The sequence below is a fragment of the Hippopotamus amphibius genome, chromosome 1 (assembly GCF_030028045.1).
Source record: "Hippopotamus amphibius kiboko isolate mHipAmp2 chromosome 1, mHipAmp2.hap2, whole genome shotgun sequence".
Taxonomy (NCBI): Eukaryota; Metazoa; Chordata; class Mammalia; order Artiodactyla; family Hippopotamidae; genus Hippopotamus; species Hippopotamus amphibius.
This window is the reverse complement of record NC_080186.1, coordinates 169,119,753-169,134,806: the sequence shown is the minus strand read 5'-3', so window position 1 is coordinate 169,134,806 and position 15,054 is coordinate 169,119,753. Positions and strand designations below refer to the sequence as shown.

Genomic DNA, 15,054 nt, shown 5'->3' with positions numbered 1-15,054 from the left:
AACACAGCAGTTCAAGACCCCTTGTTTTACTGTTGTTACTTCCTGGAATAGAGGTTTCCTCTTCTATGGTTTCTCCATTCTAGTTCACCAGAGGAACCAGAAGGTCTATAGATAGTTTTTACATTAACTCAAGAGTTTAACTGCTTGTCTGTTTCCCAGTTTATAAAGAGGAATGCAAATATTTATCTACTGCTCCTCCTTGAACTTCTGAATCAATGCTAAAATTTATTACCTTAGCAGCATTTTCAAAAATGAGTACACAGAACAAATACAGAAATAAACCAGATGTTAAGCCAAATATAAAAACCAATTGTTGATTGGGATACCAAACTGTACACTCTAAATATATGCAGTTTATTGTCTGTTTAAAAAAAAACAAAACCAAAAACAAACTGTTGCCCATAACCTCAAATTTCAATTTGTTGCATTCATCCAATCTCACTGGCCAGAATTATTGCATGGCAAACATACAGTAATACTAACAGCATTCTTATTTAAGAATTTATTAAAAAATAAAAAAGGGTACCCACTGCTAATAAGGCATGTAAATCATTTCTCTAGAAGGAAGTCAGAGGAAATGCTCTTCAAATTACCTAATTAAGGGACAAGACAACCACAGCTCATTCCTAATTCTTCTCCCACCCTCCAAAACACTCTAAGAACACCAAATTGTGTCTATCATTCAGGCAAATCAAAATCTGAGGTCACTTAAATCTGGTTCTTAGATCATACACAGCTTAGTCAGGGGTGGAAATGATCAATATGTTAAAAAAAAAAAAGACCATTATTCTGATCAGCTAACTCACTGAGGCAGGATCTCTATGGAGACTAGGCCATATATTTAAAACTGCATTTAAAGACAAGTCCCATTGTCATGCAGAGGCATATTACCAAACTGCTCACTAGTATCCAGTAAGGTGAGATGCTGGGTGACAGAGTATGCAGAGTGGGCAGGTGAAGAAGATGGCTGGCATGGTAGAGGATGGTTATGACGAGCAAATAAGTAAATGTACAGAGCATAACAAGAACCACTGGTGGATAAAGTATTTACAAATAGGGAAAGGAAAAGGCTACCAAAAACTCTGCGGTATAGTACTGGAACTGGGAGTAATGGTATGAACTCATGACAGTTATCAATAGACAGATATAAGAAATTACAGCTGTGTATGAATTTATGGTAAATAAATGTATTTCCTACCTCTGTCTGATGAAAGGCTCTAGAAGCAATGACACCACAGTAGCAATGAACAGAGTGAGTGCCCAGATCTTGGTTTTTAAATGCTATTCTCTACTAAAAGGATCCAGGGCTCTCTGGAGAAATGTCTGATTCCAAAGCAGGGGCAGGAAAAGTAAAAGATGAGCCTGGAACATCTTGTTTTGCCAGATAAAAAGAAAGCTCTCAAAAAATGATGGGGACATGTCAAAAAGATATGGGAATCAGCCTTAAGAGGGTTCCACTGGCCAAATCTGGGATAATCTGATGATCAGAACACCGATGGTAAGGGAATACAATACATGAGACCATAACAATATAATTAAAGAGAGGAGAACGCTCCTTCTTACAACAGAATGACAATAAATGTAGAAGAAATAATGGAAATAGAAAATCACCACTTCAGGCAAGAATAGTCAACTGAAGTAAAGACTGGTAGATAGAGGTTTGCAAGACATACTGACACTATCCCAGAACATCAATGCTCCAAATGCTCATCAATTACAAAGGGTAAAATGGCGGCTTTACAGTGAAGAAACTTGACAGACACCAACAGGACCAGGTGATTAAGGTTAGCTTCACTGCTGGTGGGACAGGTTGACACTGTGTGCTCACTGATATAATGCACTGAGAAGAGCACAACATTCTTTCTGTGGAATTCCTGCCGGGAGAGCATGACCCTAGTCTGGGTGTGAAGAAACACCAGACAGACCTAGTCTGAGGGTCATACTACAGACGGTAAGGTATTCTTTAAAACTGCTGAGAATGTGAACACGGAAAGACTTCATGGAGTAGACTTAAGTGACATGACAACTAAATGCAACTGTGTGCCTGGATGAGATTCTGAACCAAAAAGTAAAAAAGAGCCATTGTTGGGATAGTTGGTAAAAATCTAAATAGGGTCTGTGGGCTGAACAGTTTTACTTTATCAATGTTCATTTCCTAACTTGAAGGGTTCTATGATGGTTATGCAGGAGACTGTTCTTGTTTTTAAGAAATACACAATGAAATATTTAGGAGTGACAAGGCATCACATTTGTAGACTGTTCTCAAATGGCTGAAAAAGACTGATGATAATGGAGAAAATGCAGCGAAATGTTCACAGCTGGGGAACATGAGTCAGGGTGCTCTCTATACTATTCTCGCAACACTTCTGCAAGTTTGAAATTATAAGAAAATAAGGCTCAACATGAGCCTTCATAAAAAAAGAGAGCCTATGGCAGTCTATAGGTACACTCATTTTTTTCTATATAGAAAGCTTACACTTATCAGCTTAGAAAAAGAAAAGGACAGTGTTGAGGAATAGCCTGACTCCTGAGGAATATCTGATCTGACACCAGTCCCTCTTATTAAATAAGTTTCTGTGCTTACAATGAAAAATAACACATTTACTTATTTTGCAACCAAGACTAGCTTGAAAAGGAAAAAAAAAAAGGTCATGTATTTATTTCCTCTTTTCCAACTATAATTGCTCTATTTTACATCTAGATGTCATTAAAGAGACAGGGAAATGGGAAAGTGGAAGGCAAGGGGGCAAGGAATAGGAGAGAGAGGGAATTAGAGAAGGGGAAAACAGTATGGGTATTAACACTCAGACTCTACAGCATGCTAAGGCTTTTGATTTATCACATTTAGCCCTAATAAAGCCCTGCCACAACATCCCCATTTTCAGATAAGGAAACTGAGGTTCAGAGAAGTTAATGTCTATTTCAATGCCACAGAAATCCAGTAAGCACTCTGCATCTTCATCTAGGATTCTTTATGCATTTATGGTTGGTCCTTTCAATTTTGTTTTGTTTCTAAATATTGCTGTCTTTGATGAAATTAATTCCCATTATCAGTGGATCATAAAATAAATTTTAAGAAGGAAAATTTTGGCTGGTATATTCTAAATAATATCCTTCCATACTGTTATTAAATGGCAATGTCACCCTTCCTCAATAAAATGTGTAAAAACCAACCTACAAAAAGTGAAAAGAACTAACACATTTATTTACACTAGATCCCAAAGTTAGTAAATTATCTTGCACCACTCAAAAGGTGGTTCAAAGTCTTTTAAGCAACATGAAAGCTTTATTCTATCAATAACAAGAATAAGTAAAAAACACCCACCTTGATTACAATGTGTCCTTTCCTGGTTCCACTTCGATCTAGTTCACGGTGCTCATGTACCATAACAATTTCTCCCTCTTCCTCAACTTTATGGGTATTTTTTTCCACATGATTTAAAATTCTCCAATAATCCTGTTGGGCTATGCAGACAAACTGTCCAAGAACAACATGAGGACAATTAATGAACCTATAATACAGAAATATATCACCATGCACCAAGGCAGAGCACAAAGATAAGAACTCAAGTGGCATCAGTTCTTTTTATTTAATCCCTTTATTCCTTAACAAAAATCAAGATAAAATAAATAATTCATGCACAAGGAGACCAAAGCAGTTAAATCTGTTTGAATTCTGCTCTAAAAGGAGAAGTGTGCATCTACTTCTCTCAAAACTGACAATATGCAAAGAAAACATGAAGCAGGAGTAAGTTAGAAACAAACAACTCAGAAGTTCCTATTTCTTCCTCTATTAAAAAAACAAAAAAGAGACTAAGCTGGCTAATGTTAGATAGAAATTTAACAAACCAACATTTAAGGTATATTCTCTTTAAAATATGTACAGTCTGTTCAATTCCACAAGTATTTGAGTCAGATACAAAATCTAGTTTCCTTTATTAACTGTGGGCTTTTCAAACTCCCAGTTCTCAAATCAAGCTCTTTTATTCTGAGGAAGGAAAAAATGGCTCAGCCACGTAAAATCAAGAATGGGAGATTGGGATTAACATATATACACTAATATGTATGCAACAGATTACTAAATGAGAACCTGCTGTATAGCACAGGGAACTCTGCTTCACTTCACTGTACAGTAGAAACTAACACAACATTGTAAAACTATACCCCAATTAAAAAAAAAAAAAAAGAAACAAGAGTACATGATCAGAGATAAGCTTACCTGACAATCATCTACTTTAGTCCTAACAACTCCATGCATGTACTGCTTATCAAGAGTGGGTGTAATTCCAAAACTATTTCCCATAAAGAGATTTTCAACTTTTCCATCTGGATGACTAATTTCTACAGTGCCGTTTAAAATAACATACCATGAGTCAAGCTATAGAGAAAAAGACAGGTTTTGAGAATTTTTGGGAAAAGATAAGTTATATGTTAACTTTGAAAAATAATCAATCAATATATACAACTCACATAACTTAAAAAAGAAAAAAGATTTGATTATATTACTGAATACTCTGTCAGTAATACCCTATTCCTGTTAAGCAAACCACTAAAGTTTATTTGACTCTTTCTTCTTTTAGTCACCAATTGGAATCAGGGACTCTCATAACTGACCAAATACTCTAAGACAAAATAACATTGTGGTTAAGACCACAAGCTCTTGGAATGTGAACCCAGAATCTGCCAGTGAGTAGCTCAGTGACTCTGGGAAAGTTATTTAACCTCCACAGGCTTCTGTTTCCCTACTGCTAAAATGTGTATAACAACATTACCTATCACAGGACTTTTGCGTCAATTAAAAATGGGTTTAATACAAACCAAGTGATTAGAATAGCGTCTGGCACATAGTAAACATTCAAAAGAAAAAAAAGGTAGCTAGTAATTCAGAAAAACTATTAAAAGCCTTAATTTTAAGGCATATCAAAAAAAATATTGAAAATTCCTCCTAATGTTAAGAAAATATTGCTCTCAATTTATACCAAAGTATTTAATGCTCTAAGGAGACATATTCTAAGGCCTGCTGTCTATCAATGAAAGACTACTTGTTCTCTTTTAGTATCCCTTTTATTAGCCTAAACTTGCAACAGTTTTAAGGTGATTTAAGGGAAATCTAGATTATCAGTTCTGAAGGAGAATCAGTGGCAATAAGAAATATTTTTCAAAAGTGTGCTTTTTTTTTTTTGTTTGGTTATTTCAAATATAAAATATACTCATTGTGGAATTTGTGGATTACACAAATTACTTGAGGACAGGGGCTGTGTTGGGTTCTTCCACCACTATCCTTGCTGTGTACCTGGCACAAAGCAGGTATACAACAAATTTTTGCTGACAGAACTGTGGAAAATTAAAAGACAAAATTTGTGGAAAAGTGAAGTTATTCAAAACCCCACTGTTCATACAGTTGTTATTAAAAGTTTAGTATTTTTCTCCCATGTTTATATTATTTCATACTGTTGGACTATTTAGATTATCCTGTCCTTTAAAAAAATTTAATACTATATTCATTTGTTCATCAAACTTTTTTTTTAGTCTATCCTATGTGCCAAATGTTTCCTATGATATGGGAAGAGAGCATGTAAATAAAGCTAGAGCTAAGCCCTCTGCCCTCAAAGATACCCATAAAATTTTGAAATAACTTGAAAACCTATATAATACGAGAGTGAGTCAAAAATTATCCACACTCTGGCTGTAGAATTTATTTTAATTAACTTTTAGAAAAGACATACATCATTTTTTGACATAATCTCCTTGCTTTTTAATACACTTTGTCCATCTGTCAACAAACTTTTGTTTGTATTCCCTTATTAAAAAATGTTTTCGACTGAGCTGTAAGCCACAAATGCACTGCTGTCTTCACTTCTTCATCAGAAGTGAATCCGGCTCCTTCTTGAAGGCTAACACTTATGTGAACTTCCTTGAACTTCTCTATCCATTCATACACACTTCTTCACAACAAAATACTTTCTCCATACTGGGCACAAAGTCTTCGATAAATAACAGCACCAGATACACCCTCAGACCACAAAAAAACGAATCACTGCACACTACTCTTCTTTCGTGCTAATCACAAGTGGGGCATCCATTTTTGCTCGCACCACAGTTACAAACAAACTGATGTAACACATTCACACCTGCACAGCAGTGACTGGAGAGACAGTAGCCTCGAATGGAAAGCGCTGATAAGACAGTGTGGTCAACAGAAGTTTTAATATAACTGGAGTGTGGGTAATTTTTGACTCACCCTCGTATTATGACCTGTGGCTATACAATAATTTAGTTAACCACTGCTTTTTGGGAGGGATATATTTTGATCATTTCCAATTTTTACTATGATACATATCCTGCAATGAGTATTTTTTGGCATAACTTTGAGTTTTATATTGCATCTGGAGGAGAGACATTCTAAAGGGGAATAATGGGTTAGAGACTGCTAATACTTTGAAGCCCATGTTAAAAATTTCTAAATGATTTTCTAGAAATACTGTTTACATTCCTACTAGCAGTATATGACAATGTTCACTGACTGACATTGCACCATTAATTTTATCAGTTCAATAAGAAAACCAGTGAAGTGCTACCTAACTGCAGCAACACCTTTCAATTCCTCTGAATCCTTCCTCCACCCATCCACAAACTGCCATCTAAGTATTTCTGAAACAGAATTGCCATATAAATGCCTCAACTGATAGCACTCCACTAGGAGGCACATGTACCAATACATCTCCTTCTTTTTTTAAAGAATTGTATAATACAAAAAAGGGATAAGGAGATATACTTGATAAGCATTTTAATAATAATGTTCTAAATATATAAATAAAATAATTAAGAAATTAAAAAAAGTCTTACAACTTAATTTGAGAAGTAAAAACAAATTTGGTCCAATGAATATTAATTACTGAACATCTATTCTGTGCACTGCCAGGAAATCAAAATTAGGACAAAATAAAGCAAAATAAACAAAACAACCCCAAACAAATCTCTTCAGAAATTATACCTACTTCAAACTCAGCATTCATTTAAAAAGTGTATAAATTTTAAGTCAAGTTTATGAAAATTAAATTATTCTAAAAATTAGCTGCCATAACCAAGTAATGTGTAACATTTATTTGCTAACCCACCTCTTGCCCATCTTCAAGAATAATAGCTCCAGCCTGCTCCACCACTTCAAAAATCATCACTGAGCAGAGTTCTCTCCTTACAGACATGGTCATGTTTGCAAAAGCAGGAAGCTGGTGCATAAACTCCAGTAATTGTTCTGTTAAAAAACAGAAATTCTAGTTTAGTGACCATCAATGACTACAGTTTAAAGATACAATAAAATCTAGAATCCAATACCCAATTTCCTAATCAACTTAGGAATTCATGCTGCTAAACTAGAGCAACCAAGATACAAGATGACTGTTGCTTAAAAAAATTTAGTTATTTGGTTAACAGATATATTCAGACTCACATGACAATACAGGCATAATCAAAGACACCAGAATTCACAACCTCCAAAGAGAACCAGGAAATTATACAGATTCAGATGAGGCTGGAGAGTTTAGCTGATTTTCCTAGCATGAGATGCTATTCCATGGCGGTTAAGTTTAGTGATATCCTTTGATCTAACAGATTAGAGAAAAAGGCTTTTGTCTGTTTCTTATTGGGCTAGAGTTTTTAAAAAGTTATTAATAAATGTAAGTAATTAAATTAGGGATAACAAATGTGAATACTAGTTTAAGATTTGTCAAAGCAACTACAAGGTAACTCTCTTTAATTTAACCAACAAATAGTTTGAGTGCCTGCCTCAGGCCATTCCCTGGTATACATACATGAGCAATAAAGATAAACATAAAGGAGAAAAACATTTAAGCAGTCAGCTAAGGCTTAACTATAAGGTTCTATCTACCCACAGATAACTGGAAGTTAATTATATTTCAATTTTTAAAAAAGCCTTGTGAAAAGAGCATAGTGTACAATACTTTATCATTAAAAATGCACTTACAGTTTCTGTCCAGATAGCAATCACAACATGAGTCTCAACTGTAGGTTGTATAAGTATATTATATGTTACTAGCATGGCAAGGAATGTTCAAACGTATTGATCTTTACTCCCATAAATTATAATTATTAGTAGCAGAATCTTCTGATTTGAATCACAGCAATAAGACTCTTATAAAAGGGAAATCTAGGATAAAATCTTAACTGAATGATAATATAAAATGACACTAAGTAATCTTTGTCCTTAAAGATAACATTAGCATCTTTAGTATTATTCAACCTCCAAGTTACAATAAGTAGTTCTGTAAGAAATTAAAGGAAAATTCATAAAATCTGAAACAAAAAATACACACATACATTATTTTTTCAAGTTAGGCAAAACTATGGTTATTTGATAATATTTGAAATTTTTAAAAATTCATACACATTGAACACTGATGTACTATATTTTAAATGTCTTATGGATATGAAGGGGGAAATCACTTTAACGCAATCAAAGCTTTTGTTTTATAAATTGGGGCAGCCAGAATGTGAGGACTATCTGGCTGCAACATCCATCACCCCAATGATCACCAGGGTTGATTCAGCTGATCTGGCTGTCTAGGCAGGTGTCCCCTTCCCCCCTCACAGTTCCACGCATGCATCCCTCCTGAAGCTGTACAGTTCGTCAAAGAGGACAACCTGTCCCGACAGAGAATCTTCCCTGACAAAGAAGGACTGTCCTTTCTTTGGTTAAGAGTATACGAGTAAGCTGCGTTCCACTGCTAGAGCCTCCAAAGCAAGCTCTCATATTGAGGCAGCCAGCCTCAAAGATGGCCTTAAACAATTCCTGCCTCTTGATATTCATGTCCTCATGCAGTTCCCTCCCATATTGCATGAGAGTTGCTCTTTGTGACAAAGAGAATTAGGAAGAAGCAAAGTTGTGTCATTCCTGAGGCCAGATCATAAAAGACACTATGGCATCTGCCTTGTTCTCCCCTGAGTTACTGGCTTTGGGGGAAACCAACTGCCATGTTATGTGGACATTTACACAACCTCTGAAGAGGCCTGCATGGGGAGGAACTGAGGTTCTATGCCAAAAGCCATGTGAGCAGCCACGTTGGAAGTAGATCCTCTAGCTTAAACCCAGTGACTGTAATCCCTGCCACAATCTGGCTACAACCTCATGAGACAAAATGAGCCAGAACCACTCGGCTAGGCTGCTCCTGAATTCTTGACCCACAAAACCTTTTTGGGGAGTAATTTGTTATGCACCAATAGGTAACTATATATAAATTAAACTATAAAATTCCTATTGTGAACAGATGTATTTCTTACCAATGTCATCATCAGTTTTGTCTGCAGGTTCTTTTTCAAGACATTCTCGAACAAGGTCTCGCCCCTGCAGTGGATCTGTTCGATCAATCTCTTCATCTTCCTCTTCTTCATCTTCAGAATCAACAGGTCCTTCTGGAAGACGTGTTAAATCTACATCTCCTACCTCACTTTCCGTAGCCTACAGAAAAAAAATCTTGATCACTTATTTCATGTTATAAAAATTATATGTCACAATCTGAATAAAGCAAAACTACCCCCCCACCAAATATTATCAAGAATTAGGCAACATTGTATGCTGTATCAAAAACAAAATGATACTTATTTACAGAAGGTTTCTCTCTGCCCAAAATACAGGTCATCATTTCACAGTGTGACATCTAAATTGATAAATCTGAGCCAGTAAGTATAAAATGGTAAAGAAACTCAAACTTCACTAAATGTATTAACACCTGTTTTGCATTCCTTAAAAGTACAACATTTCCTAAAATATTACACTTGCATTCCTTAAAAGTACAACACTTCCTAAAATATTAAGTGCAGGAAAGAGAAAGTTTACCAACAATCATTTTAGGACTACCTTGTTAGCCTATGCTGGATGTTGTAAATAGGTATTATTCTTTCAGCACAAGGTTTAGAATCTAGTAGGGTAGGCAGTCATGTAAATTAACAACAGAAGTATAAAACAGGTAAAGAGTAAGTACCGAAAAGTGCTAAAATGCAACAACTGTGAGGACTGAACAAATACTTATCTCTTTCCAATACTTTATTATTGAATCTAATAGTAAGCGAAGAAGAGCCAAGTTTACTCTAAGCAATCTTAAAAAAATAAACTTATGCTTAAAACCCGAACTTTGCAAATATACTAGTCTCAGATACTTGTAAAAGAGCTAACAGATTTTTTTAAAAACTGTAAATTTAAATGTCATTCATAGAAAACAATAGAAATGTATTTTAGGAAATAAAATTGTCCTGAAGTGCATTATTAGGCAATATTTCTAAATATTAAACTCACTCGATTCATATTATAATAAATGAAAAAGCATGAATACTGAGGAAGATACAGAAAAAAAATGAGAACATATAGGAATTTCATAATAAATAAGCACTCATTTGAGTATTATTGAAAACCATGGGGCTTCCTAGGTGGCGCAGTGGTTAAGAATCCGCCTGCCAATGCAGAGGACATGGGTTCGATCCCTGCTCCAGGAAGATCCCACATGCCATGGAGCAACTAAGCCCATGTGCCAAAAAAAAAAAAAAAAAAAAAAGGAAAACCATGGAACCTTCTTTCAAATATTTAAGTCTCATCTCCTGTGTTGAACATTTACTATTTTGTCTGCCCAGAAGAGGCTCTTCCCTCTTTTAGGGAACGGACGTTCCTCTCCAACTTAACCCAGAAATTGCCAAAGGAAACACTGCCCTGTTCCTGGCTAGGGAAGCTAAAGAAGAAAGTCCTTTCCTCCGAATTTTTATAACTGGAGCTAGAGGGCAGAGCATCCTTTCTTCTCTGGTTGATGAATTGGAAGAATGTGATGCAGAGTAGCCGACAGCCACATGGAAATGCCTTTCTGTGGTGGGAGAAAATGGAAGCAACTGGCAGAGAAAGGGGCAGGGGAATGCGGAGGAAGGACACTGAATGAGAGAGCAAACAAAGAAAGGGATCGAGACAGACAGACACAGCAACAAAGCAAAAAAAACAAAAATAGATCATGCAGGGCAGAGATGGAAAGAGCACACAGCATGTGCAGCAAAGACGACCTGTGACAGAAAGTGTCACAGAGAGAGAGAGGGAGGAAGAGCAATAAAGCTACAGGGAGTCAAGGACTAGAGAGACAGGCAAAAGGGGCAGACACACTTGAAAGCATCCAGGTTCCTTGAGGCCAGAGCTGCCTCTGCTTTCTCTGGGGGTCAATAAATTATCTTTTCTGGCTTTTGTTAATTCAAGTTAAGCTTCTGATACCTCAACTGAAAGAGTCCTGATTTGTTTTGTAAGACCATCTTCTATACTTCCTTTGGACTTCTGCACAGCTTTAAGTAACAGCTTTAATCAACAGTTAACAAACTAGATTAAACACCCAACTTGTAATCTTTAAGATTAGACCAGCTAGCTCTTAAGGATCATATAAGGGGAACCCTATCTTATGACTAGTATGCTCTCCTGAGTTATTTTATGGCTATGGAACTTTAGGGTTTAAGTGGAGTGCATTTCTGAATAATATATCTTTGGAACTAAAAACGTGCTAGCAAGTTACAATCTCTTTTCAAAGATAAGTAGTTTTAATTTAAATTTGTAGATATTAACGACTTTTCCAAAACCCAATTTATTTACAAACACTGATTTTAATCTAAGAAATGAGTGTTAGAAAACACTAAAGCAATATGCTCTACACAAGTTAATTTAATTTTTCAGACTACAGAGGCTCACTTTTGGAATAACAGCCTTTTTCTTTTATGAAATTTTAAGGATTATTTACCTTAAATTTGAGTTCTTAAACTAAACTGTCCTTATCTCAATCTCAGGTTTTCATCCTCTGACCCAGACTATTTCAACCTAGTCTCATTCTTACCTTTTAGACTATATCTGATAAAAAGATGGATAACTCACAACATAAAAAAAGGCAAGATGCAAAGCCTGGGTAGGATGAATTGGGAGATTGGGATTGACACATACACACTATTGATACTATGTATAAAATAAACAATTAATGAGAACCTACGGTACACCACAGGGAACTCTACTCAGTACTCTGTGGTGACCTACTGGGAAGGAAATCCAAAAAAGGGGGGCTATATGTATACATATAGCTGATTAACTTTGCTGTACAGTAGAAACTAATACAACATTGTAAAGCAACAATACTCCAATAAAAATTAAAAAAAAAAGGCAAGATACAATTCAGTTATGTGGATAATAGGGAAGGCTTACTGTTACTGTCATCTGCACAAAAAGTGAAGATATTTAAGAAAATAACTCTTTAGGGAGAATGAAAATCATGGGTGGGGACTGGGAGAAGGCTACTAAAAGAACTCTTTTAGGAACTTTTTAAGGCCACCTGCAAAGGAAAGAATATAATCTATTCTTACCATTGTCTTTGCTTACCTGTACTTTTTTCAAAGTAGGATAAAAGAAAAAGGATGAATAAAATAGTTAAGAGAACACACTCAACTGCTAAAATGTTAAGAATCTACAAGAGGGATAAGGTGGTAAATAAGAATTAAGAATAAAAAATATGAAAGAGTGGCCAGAAACATGCTACATTAAAAAGGATTTTATAATTAAAAAATAAGTAAATAAAATGTGCTATGTAGAGTCCAAAGTCTAAATCCTTGACTAAATAAAGGCAAGCCAGGTCTTTAAGGTAAAGGTAGATATGATGATCACCAGGACTGGAAGTCACTATACAATGCTTCTGAGGATGCAGTTCCTAGGAAGAAAGTTTCTTTAATAACTAGGTAAGATTTTAAAAAAATATAGTATCCACTGCAGATGCAAAGGAAGGACTGGAGGACATGGGGTTGGGGGGGGGGGGGCGGTGGTGTGAAGGGGAAGCTGGGACAAAGTGAGAGAGTAGCATAGAGATAGGCACACTACCAAATATAAAATACATAGCTAGTGGGAAGTTGCTGTATAACAAAGGGAGATCAACTTGATGATGGGTGATGCCTTAGAGGGCCAGGACAGGGATGGTGGGAAGAAGCTGTGGGAGGGAGGGGATATGGGGATATATGTATAAATACAACTGATTCACTTTGGTGTACCCTCAAAAGCTGGTATAAGAGTGTAAAGCAATTATATTCCAATAGAGCTTAAAAAAAAAGTAGTATTCACAATGTCCACCATACAATATAAAACTACTAGACAGATGAAGCAGAGGGAAATGGAGAAAATAGGAGAAAAATCAATCAATATAAACAGACCCAGGAATGCAGGAATGATAAAAGTAGGAGACAAGAATTTTTGACATTTATTATAAGTAAATTCAAGGATTTAAAAGAAAGTACACTAGAGACTGGAAAAAGATGGTGGAGCAGTGATCACTTTCCTCTACACAAATACATCAAAAACACATCCACTGGGGCAGTGGCTCCTGGAGAACACCTCCTGAATGCCGGCAGGAGACCTCAGACTGCCAAAAAGGCAAGAAAAATTCCATGTAAACAGGTAGCACAAAGGAAAGAAGGTGAAAAAGGAGACCAAGAATTCTGAGGAGACCAACCTCTCTGGGAGGGAGCTGGGAGGCGGGAAGGCTCCCATACACACCGGAGCCCCCTCACTGGCGGGGAAGGACAGCGGAGCCTCGGAGACCCCAGAAGAGAGAGCAACAGCAGGTCGGCCGAGGGCAGAGCAGGGAGTTCCCTGCAAGGAGGAGTCAGGCAGCTCTCCCCAGCCAGAGAAGCTAATCTGCTCACCCACAGCGGCTGTGGGGGATGGGCGCTGGGGCTTGGGCTTCGGAGAACAGACCCCAGGGAGAGAGCAGAGGCTGGCTGCATGAGAAAAGCCTGGGGGGCAGGTGCGCCAGCAAGATAGGGAGTTTGAGGAAAAACCTGGGACAGGTGGAGAGGCAGGGAACTTTTGTTTCAGAGTGCTTGGGAGGAAAATCCCTCTCTATGAACTCACAGGCTGCAAAGCAGCGTGACTCGCAGCTGCTGGATCAAAAAGCCAGCCACCCCACACCCCTGCATGCCCTGTGCGCCGCGCCGCTGGGTCGTGCCAAATGCCCGCTCACTTGCCTGCCACCCTGCTTCCCCGCCCCTGCTGCCGGCCCGTGGCCCTTCCACCCACAGGCGGCAAGGGTCCTGTGTTTAAGGCAAGCTATTTGGCCACACCCTCCTGGCAGCAGGGGAAGCCCACCAAAACCAAGGGTCCTGCGAGCAGGGCCAACTTCACTGGGAGAACGCACAGCACACCTCAGGCTCACACGGACCTCTGCTGCTGCAAGCAATCCCGCAGGTTTCAGTTAGACTGCCATATCCCTCCCTACCTCCAACCTGAAATTGCAAATGAGCCCCAACCACCCTCTTTCACCCCCTCTTGCCTGGGCAGGGAACTGACTCCTGAGAGAAACCCACACGCGAAGTAGGAACGAAAACCAAAGCTGATCCCCGAGATCTGCAGAACCAAAGAAGAGAAAGAGAAACAGCCTCAGGAGGAGCAGATTTAATGCCCACAACAGGCTTGAAAGAACCTGCATCTGTGGATCATCTGGTTAGACAAGTGTTTCTACAATAGAGACTGTAGACATAGGGGACCACAGAGGCCTGTGGGGAAAAATACACACAGGACTAATACCAGATCACAGTTTGAGCGTTCCACAGTCCTCTCCACAGCAGGTGCAGAGCCATACCTAGAAGTATTGGAGAACTTTTTGGCATGCTTATCTTGTTTCTGGTTTTAGGTATTTGTTAAACTTTTACTGTATATATATATATATATCTGTATGTGGATTTGCTTGTAATTGGTATGAGTACTCTCTTCTTTCTTCTTTGCTCTCTCGTTTTCTCTTCTCATTGGTTTCTTTTATGCTTCTCTTTCTACAAGTGCAAATGTGCACATCTCCTTGTGTGATTTCAACTGACTAGAATTGCTTTTACCACCAATCCTGGGGATCTGTCTGCCCTTTCCCTTTCATCCCTTTTTTCTTCCTTTTTTTCTTTGCTCTCCTTCTACCTCCTTTTTCTCCATGCCGTGCAGCTTCCAGGGTCTTGGTGCCTTGGCCAAGGGTCAAACTTGGACCTCTGAGACAGCAGAGCAGAGTG

The 15,054-nt window shown here is 37.6% G+C and overlaps 1 protein-coding gene across 17 annotated transcripts in view; it reads right to left on the bottom strand.

The window, feature by feature from the left end:
* Positions 1-15,054, bottom strand: part of RAPGEF6 (Rap guanine nucleotide exchange factor 6) — a 232,112-nt gene that overhangs the window by 92,958 nt on the left and 124,100 nt on the right. For all 17 annotated transcript variants that reach the window (XM_057735731.1, XM_057735740.1, XM_057735751.1 and 14 more), the window contains 4 exons: positions 9,298-9,475; positions 7,119-7,255; positions 4,220-4,378; positions 3,326-3,478 (listed from right to left, as the gene is read on the bottom strand). In XM_057735731.1, the coding sequence (XP_057591714.1) occupies positions 3,326-3,478; positions 4,220-4,378; positions 7,119-7,255; positions 9,298-9,475 (627 nt within the window). The remainder of the gene's footprint in view (positions 1-3,325; positions 3,479-4,219; positions 4,379-7,118; positions 7,256-9,297; positions 9,476-15,054) is intronic.